Source organism: Pseudophryne corroboree, chromosome 1 (assembly GCF_028390025.1).
Source record: "Pseudophryne corroboree isolate aPseCor3 chromosome 1, aPseCor3.hap2, whole genome shotgun sequence".
In the NCBI taxonomy this organism is placed as follows: domain Eukaryota; kingdom Metazoa; phylum Chordata; class Amphibia; order Anura; family Myobatrachidae; genus Pseudophryne; species Pseudophryne corroboree.
Window position 1 is genome coordinate 691,456,178 of NC_086444.1, and position 25,649 is coordinate 691,481,826.

Consider the following 25,649-nt stretch of genomic DNA (forward strand, 5'->3'; position numbering starts at 1 on the left):
CCTGTATGCTGTTCCTGCCTTGCAACGTCTGTTCCTGGTCAGCTGTATCTGGTCGATCCTGCTCCCTGTGCTCCTGAGTTCTGGAGTTCTGAAGCCGGTCCTGGGAATCCTTCCTGTCCAAGTGAACCTGTTGCGGTCATCTGGGGGTTCTCGCTTGTTGGGGTTCTCTCCCGGTTTCGTGAGTAGCGGCTTCTGCCGCATGTTGCGGCCTAGGCCGCTTAGTCCTTGTTTTACTTTGGTATTGGTGGTTTTTGCGGAGGTTTCCGCTTTTCACTGTCCTCCCCGGAACTTGGCGGTGCCGTGTGGGGGAGTGGACAGTGGTATCTTTTGTTGTTCTTTTCCTTTGGCGGCGTGCCGCACATATATTTAGTTTTAGGGTAGTTAGTAGCCCCTAGCTTCTGTTTGCTTTAGTTAGAGGTCCCCTTGTTATTATCCTGTCTCGGTTCACGCCTTGTCTCACTCTAAGACCTGGGGGCATCGGAGTTGGGCAGACCTAATCCGCCCTTCAAACGCGGCTGCCGTGGGCCCAAGAAACCATAGTCACTCAGGCGTGAACTGACCACACGGGTAAAACAACGGAGGTAGGGTGCTAGGGGCTATTCCCGTACCATCCCTTATTTCAGCGTCACGTCCTGGTGCTCTGGACTCTCTACACAAACATCTCTCCAGTTCTGAGCATCAGGAACGTAACACCTGTATATAATCATTCATTGCCGTAGTTTCCGGCCCAGACAGGGCATATAGTCTCCCCTTAGGCAAAGAGGCACCGGGAACTAAGTCTATAGCGTAGTCATAGGACCGATGAGGAGGCAGAATATCCGCATTACCCTTGGAGAAAACGTCGACAAAGTCCTGATATTCCAAAGGAATAAGTTCTGGGGTGACTGCCGCAACCCGGACTAGACGGGAAATACATTCCTTAACACAAAAGGGACCCCATTGGGAAATCTCCCCAGACCGCCAATCTATGGTGGAATTATGAAAGGCAAGCCAGGGGTGACCCAAAACTACGGGGACAGCCGGACAATGGGTAAGGTAAAATTCGATTTTCTCCGAATGTAGGGCCCCCACTGTCAGTTGTACTGGAGGTGTGCGGTGAGTGATTACCCCATTAGAAACCGGACCACCATCCAAGCCGTGCATGGTGATACGTTTTTCCAAAGGTATCTGTGGAACACCCAAAGCCTGAGCCCAACCAAGATCCATGAAATTTCCCGCAGCTCCACTGTCGACGAAGGCCGACACCAACGAACTGAGGCTACCAAAGGAAATTTTTACAGGAACTAATAAGGAATCATTAGAGGAGATCAACTGCAGACCCAAGTGAACCCCCTCACAATTCACTGGGTCAGAGCGTTTCCCTGCTTATTCGGGCAATTACGTGCAATATGTCCCTTGCCACCACAATACAAGCAAAGACCAGAATTTAGCCTTCTGGTTCTTTCCTCTGGGGACAGCCGGGAGAGACCCATTTGCATGGGCTCCTCGACGTCCTCAGGGAAAGTATACACACATGGACTAGGCCTGAAACTAGCTCCTCTTTCAGCCCTCCGCTCCCGGAGACGACGATCAATTTTAATACCAAGCTCCATGAGTTTGTCTAAAGTCTCTGGAGCGGGGTACTGCAGGAGACTGTCTTTAATAACTTCAGACAAACCGAGGCGAAACTGACTGCGCAGGGCCGGGTCATTCCAGCCACAGTCGTTCAACCAACGGCGAAACTCGGTACAATACTATTCCTTTAGAATGTAAGCTCTCACGAGCAGGGCCCTCTTCCCTCATGTGCTTACCCTTTTCTTACTTTAATAATCTTCAGCTGCACCAAATCCAGCAGTCTTCTGCCACCTGATACTTATTCCAGTGTCATCTGCTGATGTAGCTATGTTTATTTACCCTGTACTTGTCCTATATTGTCGTCAACTGTAAGTTGCTGTTTTCCTGTTTGATTATTTGTTTATGTACTCTGTAATTGGGCGCTGCGGAACCCTTGTGGCGCCATATAAATAAAGGATAATAATAATAATAATAATACGCCTGTGCTGGATTTTTCCCTTGCTTAAGTGCACGCAGGTGGCTCTCAGCCGACGCTTCTCTATCAGGGTCATCGTACAAAAGGCCTAGAGACTTAAAAAAGGCATCTACAGATAGCAAGGCAACATCATCGGCTTTTAGCCCAAAAGCCCAGGTTTGCGGATCGCCTTGTAGTAAAGACATCACAATCCCGACCCGTTGAAACTCAGTACCAGAGGATCGGGGCCCTAAACGAAAATAAAGCTTACAAGCTTCCTTGAAATTAAAAAAATCCTTTCGGTTACCTGAAAAACAGTCAGGAAGGTGCATCTTTGGTTCTGGAATCATACTCGGGGAGGCTCGCAAAAGATCTTCCTGCAATCTCACCCGAAGAGTAAGATCCTGAACCATCTGGGTTAGTTCCTGAATCTGGTTGGCCAAAAGCTGGCTGGGATTCGGTCCTAATACTGCCGGATTCATGAGGCCGAATTTCAATTTTTTTTTGGCCGGTGATGTTACGTTCCTGATGCTCGGAACTAGAGAGATGTTGTGTAGAGAGTCCAGAGCACCAGGACGTGACGCTGAAATAAGGGATGGTACGGGAATAGCCCCTAGCACCCTACCTCCGTTGTTTTACCCGTGTGGTCAGTTCACGCCTGAGTGACTATGGTTTCTTGGGCCCACGGCAGCCGCGTTTGAAGGGCGGATTAGGTCTGCCCAACTCCGATGCCCCCAGGTCTTAGAGTGAGACAAGGCGTGAACCGAGACAGGATAATAACAAGGGGACCTCTAACTAAAGCAAACAGAAGCTAGGGGCTACTAACTACCCTAAAACTAAATATATGTGCGGCACGCCGCCAAAGGAAAAGAACAACAAAAGATACCACTGTCTACTCCCCCACACGGCACCGCCGAGTTCCGGGGAGGACAGTGAAAAGCGGAAACCTCCGCAAAAACCACCAATACCAAAGTAAAACAAGGACTAAGCGGCCTAGGCCGCAACACGCGGCAGAAGCCGCTACTCACGAAACCTGGGAGAGAACCCCAACAAGCGAGAACCCCCAGATGACCGCAACAGGTTCACTTGGACAGGAAGGATTCCCAGGACCGGCTTCAGAACTCAGGAGCACAGGGAGCAGGATCGACCAGATACAGCTGACCAGGAACAGACGTTGCAAGGCAGGAACAGCATACAGGAAGCTATCACCGGCGAGGCTGCAGTGTGCTGGCTCCCATATAAAGACCCTGCTGGCCAATGACAGGAGGGCCAACAAGACCAGCCCCCAGACCCTAATTACTAGTTGCCGTGCAGCTGTCCTGCTGCATGAGCAACTAATCAATCCTATCTGGCAACGGGGAACGCGGTCCGCCAATGGCGTCCCCGTTGCTATGGACCCAGCGGCTGAGGACGCCCGGCGTCCTAGCGTTGCCAGGGACCCGGCGGCTACAGTACGCACGGCGTCCTGGCGTTGCTAGGCGCCAGGCGGGCAGGGAGGGAGGTGCGGCGGCCGTGAGCGTCGCTCGGAAGCAGACCGAGCGGCGCCGTGGACCGCGGCACATAACAATATTGTTTTTTTAATAATGCTTAGTGGTTGATTTCTGCTTAATTATTATTATTTTTATAAATGATTCATTATTTATATTGTCTATTAGCTAAAGTATATATTATCTTGATATTCCTTTAGATATAATATCTATTATTGACATACTTCTAATATATCGTCACTAATCAATTGATCGTTCATGCTAGACCTTGAGATGCTCAAAGATCTATGGAGGAGTATCACCTGTGTGAATCTTTCCCTCCCCATGGAGTCGACTATGGCGTGTGTTACGCCCACGTTACTTATTTTTCTTTATTTAACTTTATCTCGCTTTGAATATTAAGCATTGTGACATGGGATGTCCAAATTCACTTTATAGCACATATAAGGTGAGTTTAATAATCAGATTTTCCATGAGGTTTATATATGTCTCCTTTGTAAATACCCCTTTACCCAGACATATGATATAATTCTATTGTTCCTTTAGACTATATTGGAATATGTTTAGAGTGAAACATGTGTTGCTGTATTTCCCAAGTTTGCTTACTATATATTCAGCAAGCCCAGTGGCGTGCATGGCTAGACGGTAGATTAATAGCATCATAGGGTCTGGAGTTCGAATCCAGACGAAAGTATAAGGGTGTTAATTCATTGTATCTTTTGTTCTCCCCCCTGGTCATTATCTTATTATGATTATTTTTATTTTAACTGTACTTCGATGGGTACTTTCAACTGTATATATATATATATATATATATATATATATATATATATATATATAGTTAAAATCGTCTCACTTCCTGGAGTTGTTTCATGATCTTTTCTACGTCATTATGTTGCGGGTTATTAACGGAGAATATGTGCCGTTAAATAATGTTTCCTCATTGTAGCGTTTTAAGATATTAAGGGTTCTAATTCCCCTATTCTGTTAAATGTATAAATCTATTATAAAAACCTCTATATGTTCATTTTGAGTCCTTTGTGGATTTTATTAGAATAGACTATAAATTGGCTATTGTTACCCACTGCGAGTCACCTCTGCCATATATAATCATTGTTTGCTGTTCATTTGTGTAAGAGAGCCTTCGTTTCTGCATTACATTTGTTTTAATTAAGCGCTGATTATGGACATCTGTCCATACTGAGCCGATCAGACTTTAAATACCGGATACTCTTGGAGGCAGGAATCTACCTTTGAAAAAGTCACGTGGAGCGTGACGAAACGCGTCAGGACCCGCCTTCACACACACCTTGCTCAGGTGTAACTACTAGGTGCATATCGACTTAGATCCACACAGGACCTTCCCGTTGTTATCTCCCGTCACCAGCGGCATCAACACGCACGCCGCCACAGTCAGCTTGTGAGTAGACGGCTTTCTCCCCTCCGCTGTACAGCTTATGTGGGCACTGCAGGATTCATATGCCGAGGACGCTCGGCTCTGACCAGCCCACCGGAGAGGTACTGAGATCTGCTTCAATTCAGTGATATACAACTAATTTAATTGGGAAAACATCTGTGCACCCTGTTCACCATCTGTCTGTACAGCAGTAATTGACGTTATTCTGTGGAACACGTACTTTTACCATCTATAACACGTCTGCTATTTTAGCATCAACTATAAGAAATTACAGACATCATGAGACAATTGTAGTGGGATTTTCCCCTTTAATCATCACATATATATTACCGGTATACATGTTTGCAACTATTTTTTATATTTATATTTTTTATTACTAAATATTGCAATTTCTATACGTTGGCTCTCTTCTCATATATACACTTTTCCTGACATTCAGCGCAGCCGTTTGTTCTTTTTCTGTTTCTGTTCCAATACTACACATAGTATTCCGGCAAGCGCAGTCTCTCAGGAATCGTGGTTTTTATAAATATATCTTAATTGGTTATTTTTATTTATACTTTCTAATTTACTCTAATGTTGAGGCGCTTTTTCCAGCAGCTTTTTTTGGTTTCTCTGTGTTTGGCCTCTGAGGACCTGAAGTTTGGTCAATCAGTTCTGCAGTAGCCTCCACGTTCTCCCTCCCGTTCTGGGAGCTTTGGTACATCTCCATGGTACTAATGTGGACCCCAGCATCCTCTAGGACGTAAGAAAAAATAGGATTTTAATTACCTACCGGTAAATCCTTTTCACGTAGTCCGTAGAGGATGCTGGGCGTTCGCCCAGCGCTTTGTTATCCTGCAATAGTTACTTGATTCAGTAGGACTTTGTTCTTAGTTAAGTACTGCGTTGTGACTTGGTTAAGTAATGTTTTAAGCTATTGCTGAGTTTCAAGATAGTTAGCTTGGTTTGCCTTGTTTGTGTGAGCTGGTATGAATCTCGCCACTATCTGTGTATTTCCTTCTCTCGAAGTAAGTCCATCTCCCCGGGCTCAGTTTCTAGACTGTGTCTGGTAGGAGGGGCGTAGAGGGAGGAGCCAGCCCACACTATTAAACTCTTAAAGTGCCAATGGCTCCTGGTGAACCCATCTATACCCCATGGTACTAATGTGAACCCCAGCATCCTCTACGGACTGAGAGAAAAGGATATACCGGTAGGTAATTAAAATCCTATTTCTCTTACATCCTAGAGGATGCTGGGGACTCCGTAAGGACCATGGGGTATAGACGGCTCCGCAGGAGACATGGGCACTGTAAAGCTTTAGAATGGGTGTGCACTGGCTCCTCCCTCTATGCCCCTCCTCCAGACCTCAGTTAGTTCCTGTGCCCAGTGGAGATTGGATGCACTGCAGGGGAGCTCTCCTGAGTTTCTCTGAAAAAGCTTTTGTTAGGTTTATTATTTTTAGGGAGCACTGCTGGCAACAGGCTCCCTGCTTCGTGGGACTGAGGGGAGAGAAGCAGACCTACTTCTTAAGAGTTCAAGGGCTCTGCTTCTTAGGCTACTGGACACCATTAGCTCCAGAGGGAGTCGGAACACAGGTCTCACCCTGGGGTTCGTCCCAGAGCCGCGCCGCCGCCCTCCTCACAGAGCCGGAAGATAGAAGCCGGGTGAGTATAAGAAGAAAGAAGACTTCAAAGGCGGCAGAAGACTTCAGATCTTCATGAGGTAACGCGCAGTGGTAACGCTGCGCGCCATTGCTCCCAGCTCACACACAGGCACCACAGTAAGGGTGCAGGGGGGCAGCTTTAATATACCTCACATAACACTGGCTGAGTACATATATATATAAAGTATAAAGTATAACACTCTAAAGTATATATATTTCCGAATTCCCCGCCAGTATAAAGATTTAGAGCGGGAACGAAGCCCGCCATCGGGGCGCGGAGCTTGTTTCCTCCAGCACTAACCAGCGCCATTTTTTCTCCTCATACAGAGAAGCGGCCCCAGACTCTCCCCTGCTGTTAGTTAATACAGAGGGACAAAACGAGGGGGGGGGGGGGCACATTTATTTGGCGCAAAATATGTGGTGTTTTACAATTGTAATAAAAAGCGCAGACAGACTGGGGTATTTTCTCTCAGTAAACAGTGGCGCTGGGTGTGTGCTGGCATACTCTCTCTCTGTCTCTCCTAAGGGCCTTATGGTGGGTCAGTCCCCATAATATTAGGTATCCCTGTGTGTGTGGGGATGTCAGTATGTCTGTGTCGACATGTCTGAGGTGGAAGGCTCATCTAGGGAGGAGGCAGAGCGGATGATTGTGGTGTCTCCGTCGGCGCCGCCGACACCTGATTGGATGAATATGTGGAATGTTTTACATGCTAAGGTGACTTTATCACAAAGTTTGGACATAGCTGAGTCCAAGGATTAAAGCAGGAAGCCAATCCATAGTTTTTACTGTGTCACAGGGCCCTTCGGGGTCGCAGAAACGTCCCTTTTCACAGGTAGTAGACACTGATACCGACACGGATTCTGACTCCTGTGTCGACGGTGATGATGCTAAGTGGCACCCAAGGGTGGCCAAGTGTATTCAATATATGATTGTAACAATTAAAGATGTTTTGCATATCACTGAGGACCTCTCTGTCTCTGACACAAGGGTCGGCATGTTTAAGGGAAAGACTCCTGAGGTAACTTTTCCCCCATCTCACGAGCTGATCGCCCTGTTTGAAAAAGCTTGGGAAACTCCAGATAAGAAACTGCAGATTCTCAAGAAAATATTATGGCGTAACCTTTCCACTCCCAGGACAGGTTACGGTGGGAATCCTCACCCACGGTGGACAAGGCATTTACGCGCTTGTAGAAAAAGGGTGGCGTTACCTTTCCCTGATACGGCAGCCCTTAAGAGTCCTGCTGATCGCAGACAGGAAACCACCTTAAAATCAATTTTTTACAATACGGGTGCCCTACTAAGGCCGGCAGTAGCGTCGGCATGGGTGGGTAGCGCAGTTGCAGCATGGGCAGATAACTGGTCATCTGTCATTGACACCCTAGATAAAGATACCTTCTTGGTGACCTTGGGTCACATTAAAGAAGCAGCATAATATATGAGAGAAGCTGCGAGTGATATTGGGCGGTTGAGTTCAAGAGCCAATGCCATGGAGTTTTCTGTTAGACGGTCCCTGTGGACCTGCCAAGTGACAGGTATACTGTCTTAAAAAAAGAAAAAGACTTTTCCTTACAAAAGTGAAGTTTTATTTGGGGAGGGCCTCGCGGTTCGGGTTACACAGCGACTGCGGGTAAATCTACTCTTCTGCCTTATGTTTCCCCACAGGAAAAGAAAACACGGCAATATCAGATGCAGTCCCTTCGGTCGCATAAGTTCAGAAATGGGGGCTCTTCCTTTCTCGCCAGAGGTGGAGGTAGAGGGAAAAGTACACCAGCTACGGCTATTTCCCAGGGACAAAAGTCCACCCCGTCCTGCACAAAATCCACTACATGATGCGGGGGCTCCACTGAGGGAGCCAGCGCCGGTGGGGGCACGTCTTCGACGCTTCAGACAAGTCTGGGTTCAGTCGGACTTGGATCCTTGGGTGGTAAAAATTGTATCCCAAGGATGCGAATTAGAATTCGAAGATGTGCCTCCTCACCGATTTTTGAAATCGGTCCTGCCAGTTTCCTCCTCAGAGAGGGAAACAGTGACAGCTACCATACAGAAACTGTATCATCAGTAAGTGATTATCTGAAAAGGTTCAAATTCGAGATGGAATCTCTCCGGCTAGTGATCTCCAGCCGGGAAGGGGAGGTTTTTATGGTGGCACTAGACATGAAGGATGCATACCTTCATGTCCCCATTTATCCTCCTCATCAGGCGTACCTGAGATTTGCTGTACAGGATTGTTATTCCCACGTCCGTCAAGTTAATGGCGGACATGATGGTACTCCTGCGCAAGCAAGACGTCACATTTATTACATACTTGGACAATCTCCTGGTTAAGGCGAGTTCAAGGGAAAAATTGTTACAAAGCATATCTCTCTCCCTGAGAATACTACAACAACACGGCTGAATACTTATTCTACCAACGTCACAGTTGGTTCCAAACTCGACTGCCGTTTTCGGACATGATTCTGGACACACAAAAACAAAAGGTCTTTCTCCCAGAGGAAAAAGCCCAAGTACTCCAGAACATGGTCAGAGACAAAATGAGTGTCAGTTCATCAATGCACTCATGTATTAGGAAAGATGGTGGTGGCCTACGAGGCCATTCCACACGGACTTTTCAGTGGGACCTTCTGGACAAGTGGTCAGGGTCCCACCTGCACATGCATCGGAGCCCTGTTCCCCGGGCCAGGGTCTCTCTTTCTCTCTCTCTCTCTCTCTCTCTCCTGTGGTGGCTCCAGAGTGCGCACCTTCTAGAGGGTCGCAGGTTTGGTGTTCAAAATTGGGTTCTTGTGACCACGGACGCGAGCCTCCGAGGATGGGGAGCAGTCACACAGGAGAACAATGTTCAGAAAATATGGTCAGGCCAAGAGGCTTACCTACACATCAGTGTACTGAAATTGAGGGCCATTTGCAACAGCCTCAAACTAGCGGAGAATTTTCTTCACAACCTGCCTGTTCTGATATAGTCAGACAACGTCGCGGCAGTGACGCAGGGGAACCGCCAGCGCGGTACAAAAAGCAGAGCAGAAATGGCAGAAGCCACCAGGATTCTTCGCTGGGCGAAAATTCATGTAAGCGCTCTGTCGGAGGTCTTCATTAGAGAGGACACAATCTCCATCTAGGAGAGTTGGGACTTCATCAGGAAGTCTTTACAGTGGTGATAAGTCGTTGAGGACCTACTCATATAGATATGAGGGCATCACGCCTCAACAGGAAGATTCGGACGTATGGTCCCAGGTCGAGGGATCCTCAGGCAGCGGCGGTGGACGCCCTGGTGACACCGTGGGTGTTCAGTCGGTCTAGGTGATCCCTCCACTTCCTCTCATCTCAAAAATATTGATAATCATAAGACGAACAAGAGTGCATACGATACTCATTGTTCCAGATTGGCCTCGAAAGGCCGGGTATGCAGATCTTCAGGGAATGCTCTCAGAAGATCCGTGGCCCCTTCCTCACAGGGAGAACCTGCTACTACAGGGGCCGTACATGTTCGAAAACTTACCGCGGCTACGTTTGACGGCATGGCGGTTGAACACAAAATCCTAGGTAAAAAAAGGGTATTCCAGAGGAGGTCATTCCTACTCTTATTAAAGTTAGAAAATATGTTACGGTGAAACACTATCACCGTATCTGGAGAAAATATGTGTCTTGGTGTGAAGCCAAGAATGTTCCTACTGAGGATTTCCAACTAGGACGTTTGCTCCATTTTCTACAGACAGGAGGGGATATGGGCCTAAAGTTAGGCTCAATTATGGTGCAGATTTCTGCCTTATCCATATTCTTTCAGAAGGAATTGGCTTCTCTCACAGAAGTCCAGACTTTGGTAAAAAGAGCGTTACACATCCACCCTCTTTTTGTGCCCCAGTGGCACCATGCGACCTTAACGTGGTGTTAAGACTCCGTAAGTCACACTGGTTTGAACCGCTTCAAACAGTTGAAATGAAGTTTCTCCCTTGGAAAGTGGTCATGTTATTGACCTTGACATCTGCGAGGCGGGTGTCCGAGTTGGCGGCCTTGTCTTTCAAGAGCCCCTATCTGATTTTCCATGCGGATCGAGCAGAGTTGAGGTCTCGTCCTCAATTTCGGCCAAAAGTGGTTTAGTCTTTTCATATGAACCAACCTATTGTGGTGCCTGTGGCTACGGGATCCTTGGAGAATTCCAAGTCCCTTGAGGTAGTCAGTGCCTTAAAGATTTTATTAGCCAGAACGGCTACGGTTAGGAAAACAGATGCACTGTTTGTCCTGTATACAGCCAACACGGTTGGCACTGATGCATCTAAGCAGACTATTGCTCGCTGGATCTGTAACACGATTCAGCAGGCTCATTCTACGGCTGGTTTTCCGGTACCAAATTCAGTAAAGGCCCATTCCACTAGGAAGGTGGGCTCTTCTTGGGCAGATGCCCGAGGTGTCTCGGGATTACAACTTTGCCGAGCAGCTACTTGGTCGGGGTCAAACACTTTTGCTAAAGTGCTACAAGTTGATACCCTGGCTGATGAGGACCTCGTGTTTGCTCAGTCGGTGCTGCAGAGTCATCCGCACTCTCCCGCCCGTTCTGGAGCTTTGGTATAAACCCCATGGTCCTTACGGAGTCCCCAGCATCGTCTACGACGTAAGAGAAAATACGATTTTAAACCTACCCGTAAATCTTTTTCTCCTAGTCCGTAGAGGATGCTGGGCGCCCGTCCCAGTGCGGAAACATTCTTGTATATAGTTATTGCATACGTAAGGGTTAAGTTACAGTTGAGATCGGCCTATGGCTGATGCTGTTTTGTTCATACTGTTAACTGGTTATTGTATACCACGTTGTACGGTGTGTATGGTGTGGGCTGGTGTGTATCTCGCCCTTAGATAACAAAATCCTTTTCCTCGTACTGTCAGTCTCCACTGGGCACAGTCCTAACTGAGGTCTGGAGGAGGGGCATAGAGGGAGGAGCCAGTGCACACCCATTCTAAAGCTTTACAGTGCCCATGTCTCCTGCGGAGCCGTCTATACCCCATGGTCCTTACGGAGTCCCCAGCATCCTCTACGGACTAGGAGAAAAAGATTTACCGGTAGGTTTAAAATCGTATTTTTTCCTAACCCTAGGCCAACGTTCCTGTGTGACTGGATCATATAGGCCACCAAGAACCTCTGCAATCTGGCTGGTCCAGTATGAATAAAAATCACCTGTTCTTGTGTATCACATTCCTATTTCCCTATAGATTGCAAGTTTGCGATCAAGGCCTTTCTACTTTTTCATCTGTCTGCGACATCATCAAGGCAAAATATACTGGGTATAAACACTGAACGATATCTTCACCGATATCGTCAGTGACGGCATCCACCCACATCCAGGTACATGCAGTCTTGTCCAATATCTTTAGATTTCTCTAACGTCCTAGAGGATGCTGGGGTCCATATTAGTACCATGGGGTATAGACGGGTCCACCAGGAGCCTTTGGCACTTTAAGAGTTTAATAGTGTGGACTGGCTCCTCCCTCTATGCCCCTCCTACCAGACTCAGTTTAGAAAATGTGCCTAGAGGAGCCGGTCACAGCTAGGGGAGCTCTACAGAGTTCTCTTAGTAAAAGAGTTTATTTCTTCCTTTTCAGTTTTTTTATTGGCGACAGCCTCCCTGCAGCATGGGACTGAGGGGGGGGGGGGGGGAGCAGTGTCTGCCCAGCGGGGTCTTGAGCCACTGCCCCCGCTGAATGGGCACTGGCTCCAGAGGGGTCCGATCGCGCCCCGCTGCAGGGGAATGCTCGCCCCGGCAGCCGGCCGCCACCCCCTCAGGATCTGAAGATGGCGAGTGAGTCACTGTCCCCCCTTGCAAGCGGGGGGACAGTGTGAAGTGGGCAGCTAGAGGGTTAGGAACGCGGTCTTAACCGCGCTCCTGGAAGGCTCAGCGGTACCTTGGTGCAGCCCCGGACCCTGCCCTGGTCGTTTCCTGCATGTCAGGGTCTGCGGATCCAGGTCAGCCAAATCCTCCAGGCCAGTATAATATTCTTGAGAGCGGGAAGCCGGCACCATTGAAGGGGGCGGAGCTTCTCCTCAGAGCGGACCCAGCAGCGTTCAGCACCATTTTCTCTGCCTGCAGTCGCTATCCACTGGATCCAGGTCCCTCCAGAGCTTTCTCCAGCAGTCTGTACGGTACCAGGGGGCTGTAGAAGGGAGGGGAGGGTGCATAATAGTCTGTGTCACCTATTAAGGGACACAGTCAGCGCTGGGAAGGGACTCCCTTTGCCTAAAAAGCGCTGTGTGTGGGTTGGCTCCAATCTCTGTGTCTCTCTACCCTTCTTGGGGGGAGGGGGGGGGGGAATTCTGCCTACATAATACCCTGTGTGTTTGTGGGGTGTTTGTGTGTGTGTGTGTGTGGTAACATGTCTAGGGACAATGTGTCATATGCTGCAGAGGATTTGTCCTCCCAGGAGGACTCCATACCATGTAATCAGGATTGCATAGTTTTAGAGCAGATCCCAGCTAGAGATCCAGAATGGTTAGTCTCTCTGATGGGGACTATTTCCCACATTTCTGATAGAGTTGCTAGGACTGAGCACGCCACTCAGGTCCTCCAGTCCTCTATGGTGGTGTGGTCTAATTCTGCTTCCTCGGGGTCCCCGGCGGTACATTCTCATAAACGTACTGGCAATTATGCAGGATGACACGGACACCGACTCTGACGCTGCAGACGGTGATGGGGATGTATTGCGGGGGACGGCATCACTGGCCAATGGGGTGCATTTGATGATTGAGGCTGTTAGGGATGTTTTACACATTTCAGACACAGCTCCGGAACAGGTGGAGGAGGCCTTCTTCACAGATAATAAGAAGCCCCCCCTCACTTTCCCAGCATCCAAAGAATTGAATGCTATCTTTGAAAAGGCATGGGAAACTCCGGAAAAGAAATTCTAGATTCCCAAGAGGGTGTTGGTGGCTTTTCCCTTCCCAGAGGAAGATAGGAAGAGGTGGGAGTCCCCGCCGATAGTCGACGCCTCTGTATCCAGGCTGTCCAAACAGGTAGTTTTACTGGTCCCGGGATCTACCGCGTTAAAGGACCCAGCAGATCGCAAGGTAGATGCTACGCTGAAATCCATTTACATGGCTTCGGGGGCTATATTGCGGCCTACTATAGCCTGTGCTTGGATTGATAAAGCTATTGCCAGGTGGTTGATCACTCTGCAGGAGGAATCGTCTACGCTGGACAAAGGTGACGTTGATTTGTTTTTGCGTAATATTCAGGATTCTGCAGGGTTCCTGGTGGATTCCATGGCTGCGGGGATCTCCTCCATGTCAGTCTCGGCTCGCAGAGGTCTCTGGCAGGAAGTGTGTGGAAGGCCTTCCGTACAATGGTCAGGATCTATTTGGGGAGGCGCTGGATCCATGGATTGCCACGGCTACCGCGGGTAAGTCTCCTTTTCTCCCCTCAGCTGCACCGGCTACGAAGAAGCCCTTATCATCTAACACGTCACAGTCCTTTCAGGCCGCGAGGCCTAGAAAGAATAAGCCTTCGAACACCTTCAAGGGAAAGAAACCCGCTCCCGCAGGTTCCCAGACCCAGAAGCCCGCTTCTGATACACCTAAGTTCTCCGCATGACGGTTGACAGCTAGGCCTGGAGGAAGGTCAGGTGGGGGCGAGACTCATGCAGTTCAGCCACGTCTGGGTGTCGTTGGGTCTGGACCCCTGGGTTCTGGATATAGTGTCCAGGGGGTACAGACTGGAGCTTCAAGAGCCCCCGCCTCACAGTTTCTTAAAGTCAGGCTTACCAGCTCTGCTGGCGGACAGGACAATTCTTCTGGAGGCCATCAGGAAATTAGTGGTGTCAGAGGTCATTGTTCAGGTTCCTCTTCAGCAACGGAACAAGGATTATTATTCGAACCTTTTGGGGTATTGAAACCGGATGGTTCGGTACGGCCTATTCTAAATTTAAAATCTCTGAACCCTTATCTCAAGGAGTTCAAATTCAAGATGGAATCTCTGAGAGCTGTCATTTCAGGGCTGTCGGAGGGGGAGTTCCTGGTGTCCCTGGACATCAAGGATGCTTACCTCCACATTCCAATTTGGGCGCCGCATCAAGCTTATCTCAGGTTTGCGCTGATGGACGATCACTATCCGTTCCAGGCGCTGCCATTTGGCCTCTCAACAGCACCAAGGATCTTCACCAAGGTGATGGCGGAGATGATGGTTCTCCTCCGCAAACAGGGGGTGAACATAATTCCATATCTGGACGATCTCCTGATCAAGGCGTCATCCAGGGAGAGGTTGTTGCGGTCCATCGCACTCATGACACAGCTGCTCAGGAAGCACGGTTGGATCCTGAATCTTCCGAAGTCTCATCTGGAGCCGACAAGGCGGCTGTGTTTCCTGGGAATGATCCTCGACATGGAAGTGCAGAGGGTATTTCTCCGGCGGAGAAAGCATTGGTGATTCAAACAATGATCCGGGATGTCCTACGGCCTACCCGGGTATCTGTTCATCAATGCATACGCCTTCTGAGGAACTTGGTTGCCGCCTACGAGGCTCTGCAGTACGGCAGGTTTCATGCTCGACCTTTTCAACTGGACCTCTTGGACCAGTGGTCGGGCTCTCACCTACACATGCACAAGAGGATACGCCTGTCTCCAAAAGCCAGGATTTCACTCCTCTGGTGGCTGCAACTTCCACACCTTCTGGAAGGGCGAAGGTTCGGAATTCAAGACTGGATCCTTTTGACTACAGATGCAAGTCTTAAGAGGTTGGGGAGCGGCGCTCTGGGGGAAACCTTTCAAGGACGATGGTCGGCTCAAGAGTCACTTCTCCCAATAAACATCCTGGAACTCAGGGCCATTTACAACGCCCTTCTACAAGCAACACACCTTCTACAGGATCGGGCTGTTCAGGTGCAGTCGGACAACGTGACCACACTGGCCTACATAAACCGACAAGGCAGAACGAAGAGCAGAGCTGCCATGGCAGAGGTGTCAAAGATCCTCATCTGGGCAGAAAGGCACGCAGTGGCGATGTCTGCAATCTTCATTCCGTGCGTAGACAACTGGGAAGCAGACTTCCTCAGCAGACACGATCTCCGTCCAGGGGAGTGGGGCCTCCATCCGGAGTTGTTCGAGGAGGTAATCGGTTGGTGGGGGGTTCCTCACATAGACATGATGGCCTCCTGCCTCAACAAGAAGCTACGGAGGTACTGTTCCAGGTCAAGAGACCCACAGGCAGTGGCGGTGGACGCACTGGTAACACCTTGGGTGTTCAAGTCAGTGTATGTGTTCCCTCCACTTCCTCTGATACCAAGGGTTCTTCAACTCGTGAGAAGAACGAAGGTTCTGGCAATCCTCATTGCTCCGGACTGGCCAAGGAGGGCTTGGTACGCGGACCTGCTGGATCTTCTGCTGGAAGATCCACGGCCTTTACCTCTTCGGGAGGATCTGCTTCTGCTGGGGCCGTTCGCTTATCAAGACTTACCGCGGCTTCGTTTGACGGCATGGCGGTTGAACGCCAGATCTTAACTCGGAAGGGTATCCTGAGTGAGGTCATTCCTACCTTGATACAGGCCAGGAAGGGGGTAACGTCTAAGCATTACCATCGCATTTGGAAGAAACATGTTTCTTGGTGTGAGGCCAAGAAGTTTCCGGCGGTGGAGTTTCAACTTGGTCGTTTTCTCCTTTTTCTGCAGGCAGGGGTGGATATGGGTCTGAGACTGGGCTCCATCAAGGTCCAGATCTCTGCTTTGTCCATCTTCTTCCAAAAACAATTGGCTGTCCTTCCTGAGGTTCAGACCTTTTTGAAAGGGGTTCTGCACATCCAGCCTCCCTTTGTGGCGCCTTCGGCTCCATGTGATCTGGATGTGGTGTTGCAGTTCCTACAATCTGCTTGGTTTGAGCCTCTACAGGAGGCTGATCTCAAGTTTCTCACGTGGAAGGCGGTCACCTTGTTGGCCTTGGCTTCTGCGCGACGTGTGTCGGAATTGGGGGCTTTATCTTGTAAAAGCCCCTATCTGATCTTCCATGAAGACAGGGCAGAACTTAGGACTCGTCCACAGTTCCTGCCTAAGGTTGTCGGCTTTCCACATCAACCAGCCTATTGTGGTGCCAGTGGCTACTGACTCCTCAATTACTTCAAAGGCCTTGGATGTAGTGAGGACTTTGAAGATTTACGTGAAGAGGACGGCTCGTCATAGGAAAAGTGACTCTGTTTGTCCTCTATGATCCAAAGAAAACTGGATGTCCTGCTTCTAAGCAGTCGATTTCACGCTGGATCAGGTTCACTACCCAGCATGCTTATTCCACGGCAGGATTGCCGTGTCCAAAATCCGTGAAGGCCCACTCTACTCGTAAAGTGGCTTCTTCCTGGGTGGCTGCCAGGGGTGTCTCGGCGATACAACTCTGCCGAGCAGCTACTTGGTCTGGGTCGAACATGTTTGCCAAGTTTTACAAGTTCGATACTTTGGCCTCTGATGACCTCAAGTTTGGTCAGGCAGTGTTGCAGAAGCCTCCGCGCTCTCCCTCCCGTACTGGGAGCTTTGGTACATCCCCATGGTACTAATATGGACCCCAGCATCCTCTAGGACGTTAGAGAAAATAGGATTTTGGTTACCTACCGGTAAATCCTTTTCTCATAGTCCGTAGAGGATGCTGGGCGCCCGCCCAGCGCTTCGTTTCCTGCATTGGTTTTATAGTTCAGTGCTACCTGGTTCCTAGGTAAGTTCTGCGTTATTTACTGTTTCAGCTGTTGCTGAGTTGTTCCGGAATGTTGGCCGGATTTTCATGTTTGTGTGAGCTGGTATGAATCTCGCCACTATCTGTGTAATTCCTTCTCTCGAAGTATGTTGTCTCCTCGGGCACAGTTTCTAGACTGAGTCTGGTAGGAGGGGCATAGAGGGAGGAGCCAGCCCACACTATTAAACTCTTAAAGTGCCAATGGCTCCTGGTGGACCCGTCTGTACTAATATGGACCCCAGCATCCTCTACGGACTACGAGAAAAGGATTTACCGGTAGGTAACCAAAATCCTATTTTCAAGGCTGGAATAAAGATATTGGACTTCGTTAACGACCCGTGGGAGCGCACATCGTTAACGATACAGTGTATACACACTGGACGATGTGAACGATATATTGTCCGATCCGCCGGTTTGTGGGAGTTTAAATGCACATGTTAGATCATCAGCCTGGGAAGGGACCTTTGATGGATCCGTGTTTTTTTCTTATAGAAGCCCCTATGCTTTTGTAGCTATCACCATCTATTGATGGCATTAGCTAGTTGCCACAAGTTTTGGAAAGTTATCCTTTCCAGAGCTTAATGCATTGGTGCACAACGCAGCCCCATAGATCCTATAAGGCTTGCTGTGCTGTGGGACCACGGGTGGTCTTCAGTATGCCGACTGTCGGGATCCCGGCGCACAGTATACCGGCGTCGGAATCCCGGCAGCCGACATACCGACACTCTTTCTCCCTCGTGGGGGTCCACGACGCCCCTGGAGGGAGAACAAAATAGCGTGGCGAGCGCAGCTAGCCCGCAAGGGGCTCATTTGCGCTCGCCACGCTGTCGGTATGCCGGCGGTCGGGCTCCCGGCGCCGGTATGCTGGTCGCTGGGAGCCCGGCCGACGGCATACCATACTACACCCGGGACCACCTCAGGTATCTCTGTTATCTGCTGCAGACCTTTCTTCATTAACATGGTAAACCTCCAAAAACTACATTTTTGCCATTTTTACTGCATTTTTGCAGTAATAGAAATCTTCCCTTAGCTTTCTAAAGAATTTACACGGCTTCAGGATTTGAGCCTGGAGAGATTACTAGGTTTGGTAAATGTTATCAATTTATTCTTGTCGTTATCCATTATTAGTGGCAGTTTTTATTTATCTTCTTTTCCTCTCCAGTTTAAGAAAAAAGCTAACCTTTCTGAGGAAGTGGAGACTGTGGGCAGTGCTGAGCAGATATCCCCAAACAGACGGTTTTTGAGTGGCAAGAAAAGGATTGGACGCTTGGCCAGACTTATTCACTTGATCACTCCGTACTGGCTACAGTGTGCATTGGGGTACCGTTCTGAACAAAACATAGTGAAGACCTCGACCTCTAATGGTAAGTAATGTAGAATTATAGCAGTTGGGTCTAAATGATTGATATACGTAGATGTAAACAAATTATTTTGCTTCCAGACATTTGGAAGGCCCCGCTAAAGCTGAATGAGAAAGGCAGCAAGAGCACACAGGATGACCTCGATATGGATGATCAACATAGCTTGGAGTCATACGGGACCGAAGATCTTACAGATGAGACAGATGAGGATGATGACCCTTCATATGAGGCACTTGGAGATTGGTTTGAAGACTGTAGGAGCTTGGTGTGTGGGTCTTGGAATTTGTTGTTGCCTAATGGTGTTAACTGGAGTTCTGGCTTTAGTAGATTATGGGTTGGGCTATCCTAGCACATACACGGTTTGGGGAATGGGATGGGTAAAAAGTGGGAAAAAACATGTTTTGTCATTTTAGGTAATTCCTTGTTTTAATGTAAATGATTACTGTATTAGACTCCCTGTTGGGAGTACTGTGTTGTTTTTTTCTAGCATCCCTAAGGGATATTGGGGAGACTTAGTACGATGGGGTATAGACGGGGTCCAAAGGAGCCGGTGCACTTTAAATTTCTTCACTGGGTGTGCTGGCTCCTCCCCTCTATGCCCCCTCCCACAGGCAGTTTAGAAAAAAGTGCCCTCAGGAGAGGATGCACAGCTCTGCAGTTCCAGAGAGTTTTTTTCAATTTCTTTTAAACTTTTATTATTTTCGGTATGCTGCACCGTGGGAGTTGGGGGGGCGGGGGTGTCACCGGCCTTGCGAGGTGTCAGAGCACTTCTCCGCTGCAGGACCACCATCCTGAGAAGTTGTTTGTTCAGCAGAGCACTGCGCCTTAGCTGTCGCAATCGCAGCACGCCACACACCCCTAAAAAAATGCCTGAAGGTGACGACTGTGGTGAGTACAAGCCGGGGGGTTCGGCTAGGGGGTCACCCGGTTCATGGTGTGGCTAAACGCGGGTGCGGCATACGGGACCCTCCTGGGGGGGACCCGTTGGAGCCCTCCGTGTAAACTGGCTAGCGGTGGCTTAAACTAGCACTTATGTGATGTTTTTAAGCAAACTAGGAGACATTGGGGGTAATTCCAAGTTGATCGCAGCAGGATTTTTGATAGCAACTGGGCAAAACCATGTGCACTGCAGGGAAGGCAGATATAACATGTGCAGAAAGAGTTAGATTTGGGTGGGTTATTTTATTTCTGTGCAGAGTAAATACTGGCTGCTTTATTTTTACACTGCAAATTAGATTGCAGATTGAACACACCACACCCAAATCTAACTCTCTCTGCACATGTTATATCTGCCTCCCCTGCAGTGCACATGGGCCCTCATTCCGAGTTGTTCGCTCGGTAAAAACCTTCGCATCGCAGCGATTTTCCGCTTAATGCGCATGCGCAATGTTCGCACTGCGACTGCGCCAAGTAAATTTGCTATGCACTTAGTAATTTTACTCACGGCTTTTTCATCGTTCTGGCGATCGTAATGTGATTGACAGGAAATGGGTGTTACTGGGCGGAAACAGGCAGTTTTATGGGCGTGTGGGAAAAAACGCTACCGTTTCCGGAAAAAACGCAGGAGTGGCCGGAGAAACGGAGGAGTGTCTGGGCGAACGCTGGGTGTGTTTGTGACGTCAAACCAGGAACGACAAGCACTGAAATGATCGCAGATGCCGAGTAAGTCTGGAGCTACTCAGAAACTGCTACGAGGTGTGTAATCGCAATATTGCGAATACATCGTTCGCAATTTTAAGATGCTAAGATTCACTCCCAGTAGGCGGCGGCTTAGCATGAGCAAATCTGCTAAAATCCGCTTGCGAGCGAACAACTCGGAATGACCTCCATGGTTTTGCCCAGTTGCTATCAAAAATCCTGCTGCGATCAACTTGGAATTACCCCTATTGCCAGTATAAAAATCTCTGTGGCTTCGGCGCCATGGGGGGCGGAGCTACCTCCGAGCGGGACCAGTGGCATTTTGGCGCCTTCCTCTGCTTAATGCAGCAGCAGCAAGCACACACAGCTCCACCTGACTCACAAGACACGCTGGAAAACTGATACAGGGCGTAGCAAAGGGTGAGAGCCGCTATTGCACACAATCTGTGCCCTATACAGGACAGAAATCATTAGTGTTTCACTGTGATATAGTAAGCTGACAGCCTCACTGGGGCTGTATAGCTGGGGTGTGCTGGTCTCTCTCTGTGTGTCTCCTCTCACATTCAGTAAGGGCAGGCTTGCTAAGTATTACTGTCTGTGTGTGTCATTGTGATCACTGTAAACATGGGTAAACAAACTTTTTCACACCAGATTCTCTCTCTTATCATCTGATTCTGTTTCTGTGAGCAATGCAGCCAATCTTCACAGTTCAGTGAAGGGGCTGGGGGAGAGGTTTCAGAGCCATCCTGGTTAGGGGCTCTTAAGACTATGATGTCTGATATATCATCACAACTCACTGCTAATGTTCAGAAAACTTGGCTACTACAACAGGCTGTTGCAGACTTAGCTGCTAGGGCAGATGTTACACATCCCCCCCTCTCTAACTCAGGACCACAAAAACGTGGTTTACCTGCTCTACTCTTATTCAGATAAGGAAATACAGGAGGATGGGGATGACTTGGATCCCGTTAGTGGGGATTCCGTTTCTGCTCATGGTATTGAACCCCTCATTCTGGCTATGCGTGACGTGTTAAAGCTCCCTCTAGAGGACGCTGCGTCACAGCAGTCGTTTTTCTTTACGCAAAACAAGCCTAATGTCACTTTCTGCAGAGGGGTACACTTGGATTCAACAGGGAATACATCGGGGGTGTAGAGCTGGATCTTGATCTGAGGCAGCAACAGGCTAAAGCAGGGGTGGGGAACCTTTTTTCTACCAAGGGCCATTTGGATATTTATACCCCAGTCAGTAGTTATGCCCCATTAGATATGCCCCCAGTCAGTTGTTATGCCCCATTGTTATACCCTCCCGGCTGCTGCTGAGGGGAAGGAGCCGAGCGCCCGGTATCTCCCTCGGTTAGGTGAGCCTGGCCGGGCTGGATCAAGTGGCTTTGCAGGCTTATACGGCCCGTGGGCCTGAGGTTCCCCACCCCTGGGCTAAAGCTTTGACTGTTCCCAGGAAGATGCATTGCACCGCCTTATCTATAACACCGCCTCCAGGCACTGGTGCTCAGTTTGTAAGTTGGTGACTGCAGAGCAGGTCACTAACAGGTGGGGCCTCACTAGGCAGCCCTGAAAAGAGCTTTTTTAGAAGACTTAAAGAGCCGCAGCACTGTTTATGTCATTCTGACATTCTGTGCTGCGGCTCTATCACCTCCCCAGCAGCGCTGCATACTCCCGTGGCCGGGTTCCCGGGTACTTGCATCGGAGGCGCACCGGTCATCAGGCACACCACCGCTGACGCTCTCCATGATCGTGTGGCTGCACACAGTGGCGTAACTAGAAATTTTTCTCCCCCAAGCCCAAAAATTCTTCGGCGCCCCCCCCCCCCCTCCTTCATGCTACATAATTGGGAGCAAGAAAGGGATAAATATGCGCGCGCCGAAGGCGCGCGCGGCAAAATAAGGGGTGTGGTTTCGTTGGAATGGGCGTGGTTTCGCATAAAGGGGCGTGGCATTGCAGGAAAAGACTACCTTATACCCCAGTTCTGCAACCTGCACGCCCATACGTTGGCCACCACAGGAAAGAAAAATAATCCTGATTCATGCCCCTTACATTATTTGTCATTTTTCCTCATTATAGTAATGCCCAGTATACATTATGCCACATACTGCAATGCCCTTAGACATTATTCCACACACAATAATGCACGACACAATATGCACACACTGTAATGCCCCCGACACATTATGCCACACACCGTAATGCCCGTGACACATTATGCCACACACCGTAATGCCTGTGACACATTATGACAGGAATCGCAATGCCCGTTATACATTATGCTACACACTGCAATGCCCCTGATACATTATAGCACATACAATGTCTGTGACACATTATTACACACACCGCAATGTCCGTGATACATTATACCACAATGCCCGTGATATAGTATACCATACACCGTAATGCCTGTGACACATACCGCAATGCCCTGCCCGTTACACCCTATGCCACACACCGCAATGCCCGTTATGTATTATGCCACACTGCAATGACCCTGAGACATTATACCACATACCACAATGCCCGTGATATAGTATACCACACACCGTAATGCCTGACACATTATGACACACACCGCAATGTCCGTGATACATTATGCCACACACTGCAATGACCCTGAGACATTATACCACATATCACAATGCCCGCGATATAGTATACCATACACCGTAATGCCTGTGACACATTATGACACACACCGCAATGTCCGTGATACATTATGCCACACACCGTAATGCCCATTACACATTAAGTCCTACAGTAAGGCTTCTAATTACTTTTCAATTACCTGCTCGTTGTCAGGGGTTTCATGCACTGGGTGTCATGCTCGTTGCCAGGGGTTTCATGCTCTTGGTTCCATGCACGGTGCCAGGGGTTTTCATGCTCAGGGTGTCATGCTCGTTGCCAGGGGTTTCATGCACTGGGTGTCATGCTCGTTGCCAGGTGTTTCATGCACTGTGTGTCATGCTCGTTGCCAGGTGTTTCATGCACTGTGTGTCATGCTCGTTGCTAGGGCTGTGCTCCCAGTGCCACATATGTCCCCAGTGCCAGATATTCCCCCACGGTGCCAGGTACTCACATGCCCCAGTACCAAATATAGCCCCCCCCCCCATGTGCCAGGTACACATATACCCCCCCAGTGCCTCATATGCCCCCAGTGCCAGATATTCCCCCCCAGTGCCACATATGCCCCCAGTGCCAGATATGCCCCGTGCCATATATTCCCCCCCAGTGCCAAATATGCCCCCAGTGCCATATATTCCCCCCCAGTGCCAAATATGCCTCCAGTGCCAGATATGCCCCCCCCCCCCCAGTGCCATATATGCCCCCAGTGCCAGATATCCCCCCCCCCCCCCCAGTGCCATATATGCCCCCGGTGCCAGATATTCCCCCCCTCCAGTGCCATATATGCCCCTAGTGCCAGATATTCCCCCCCAGTGCCAGATAATGCCCCCAGTGCCAGATAATGCCCCAGTGCCAGATATCCCCCCTCTGCCAGATATTCCCCCCCTGTGCCATATATGCCCTCAGTGCCAGATAATGCCCCAGTGCCAGATATCCCCCCCCCTGCCAGTTATTCCCCCCCGGTGTCATATATGCCCCCAGTGCCAGATAATGCCCCAGTGCCAGGTATCCCCCCCCTGCCAGTTATTCCCCCCAGTGTCATATATGCCCCCAGTGCCAGATAATGCCCCAGTGCCAGATATCCCCCCCCTGCCAGATATTCCCCCTCAGTGCCATATATGCCCCCAGCGCCAGATAATGCCCCAGTTCCAGATATCCCCCCCCTGCCAGTTATTCCCCCCCAGTGCCAGATAATGCCCCTGTGCCAGATATCCCCCCCCTGCCAGTTATTCCCCCTAGTGCCAGACATCCACACCCCCCCCCCCGCCAGATATTCCCCCCCAGTGCCAGATAATGCCCCAGTGCCAGATATCCCCCCCCCCCAGTGCCATATATGCCCCCAGTGCCAGACAATGCCCCAGTGCCAGATATCCCTCCCCTGCCAGTTATTCCCCCCAGTGCCAGATATCATCCCCGCGCCCGCCGCCCGCTTTTTGGAGGGACACGGAGGGTACAGCCTCTCCTGTGTCCCTCCTGCTGCATCATCTCTCGGCGGCCGCGGGTCTAATAGGGGAAGTGCCGGTTCGTGAGCCAATTAGAGCTCACGGACGGCACTTCTCCCTATCAGACCCGCGGCCGCCGGAGATGATGCAGCAGGAGGGACACAGGAGAGGCTGTACCCTCCATGTCCCTCCAACAAGCGGCGGAGGGAAGGAGAAAGCAGACTGACATGCGGACGCTCGTCCGCATGTCAGTCTGCTGTAAATCAGTGGCGCCCCCGCAGCCCTCGCCCCCAAGCCACCGCGAGGACTGCGGGGGCAGTAGTTACGCCACTGGCTGCACATCATGGAGGAGGTAAGAGGGTCCCCCAGGTGGGACCCGCCGGTAAATCACGGTCCGGTCGCGGCAGGGAGATGGACTGCGCCACTGGTGTGGACACTGTACTGCACAGGGACCCCACTATATCCAAGAGGGCAAGGAGCACAGGTCGGATTTACTGAAATCAGTTTTACATAGGCTCCACAGTACCCGGTGGTGAGGCCCAGCATAGGGGATAAGGCGCTGACCTGTAGCCCCTCACCCAGCTCCGGGTGCCATCTACTGCTGGTGTTCCCGCCCTGGAGCTGCATTTCACTCTCCCCCACTACGTGACAAATTTTGACGCCATCTTCACTAGTAACTGGGCTGATCTCTGGGACTGAAGGGCTCTGTCTCCTCTGTAAAGCTACATGTCATTTCTCTGACGTCCTAGTGGATGCTGGGAACTCCGTAAGGACCATGGGGAATAGCGGCTCCGCAGGAGACTGGGCACAAAAGTAAAAGCTTTATGACTAGCTGGTGTGCACTGGCTCCTCCCCCTATGACCCTCCTCCAAGCCTCAGTTAGATTTTTGTGCCCGGCCGAGAAGGGTGCATGCTAGGTAGCTCTCCTGAGCTGCTTAGAGTAAAAGTTTAAATAGGTTTTTTATTTTCAGTGAGACCTGCTGGCAACAGGCTCACTGCATCGTGGGACTAAGGGGAGAAGAAGCGAACTCACCTGCATGCAGAGTGGATTGGGCTTCTTGGCTACTGGACATTAGCTCCAGAGGGACGATCACAGGCTCAGCTTGGATGGGTCCCGGAGCCGCGCCGCCGGCCCCCTTACAGAGCCAGAAGAGCGAAGAGGTCCGGGAAAAATCGGCGGCAGAAGACGTTCCTGTCTTCAATAAGGTAGCGCACAGCACTGCAGCTGTGCGCCATTGCTCTCAGCACACTTCACACTCCGGTCACTGAGGGTGCAGGGCGCTGGGGGGGAGCGCCCTGAGACGCAATAAAACACGTTTTAAACCTTATATGGCTAAAGAA

At 49.9% G+C, this 25,649-nt stretch overlaps 1 protein-coding gene across 2 annotated transcripts in view; it reads left to right on the plus strand.

The window, feature by feature from the left end:
* The window catches only part of LOC134935131 (uncharacterized), a 163,728-nt gene that overhangs the window by 19,708 nt on the left and 118,371 nt on the right, over nucleotides 1-25,649 (plus strand). For both annotated transcript variants that reach the window (XM_063930402.1, XM_063930429.1), the window contains exons 3-4: nucleotides 18,399-18,600; nucleotides 18,678-18,862. In XM_063930402.1, the coding sequence (XP_063786472.1) occupies nucleotides 18,399-18,600; nucleotides 18,678-18,862 (387 nt within the window). The remainder of the gene's footprint in view (nucleotides 1-18,398; nucleotides 18,601-18,677; nucleotides 18,863-25,649) is intronic.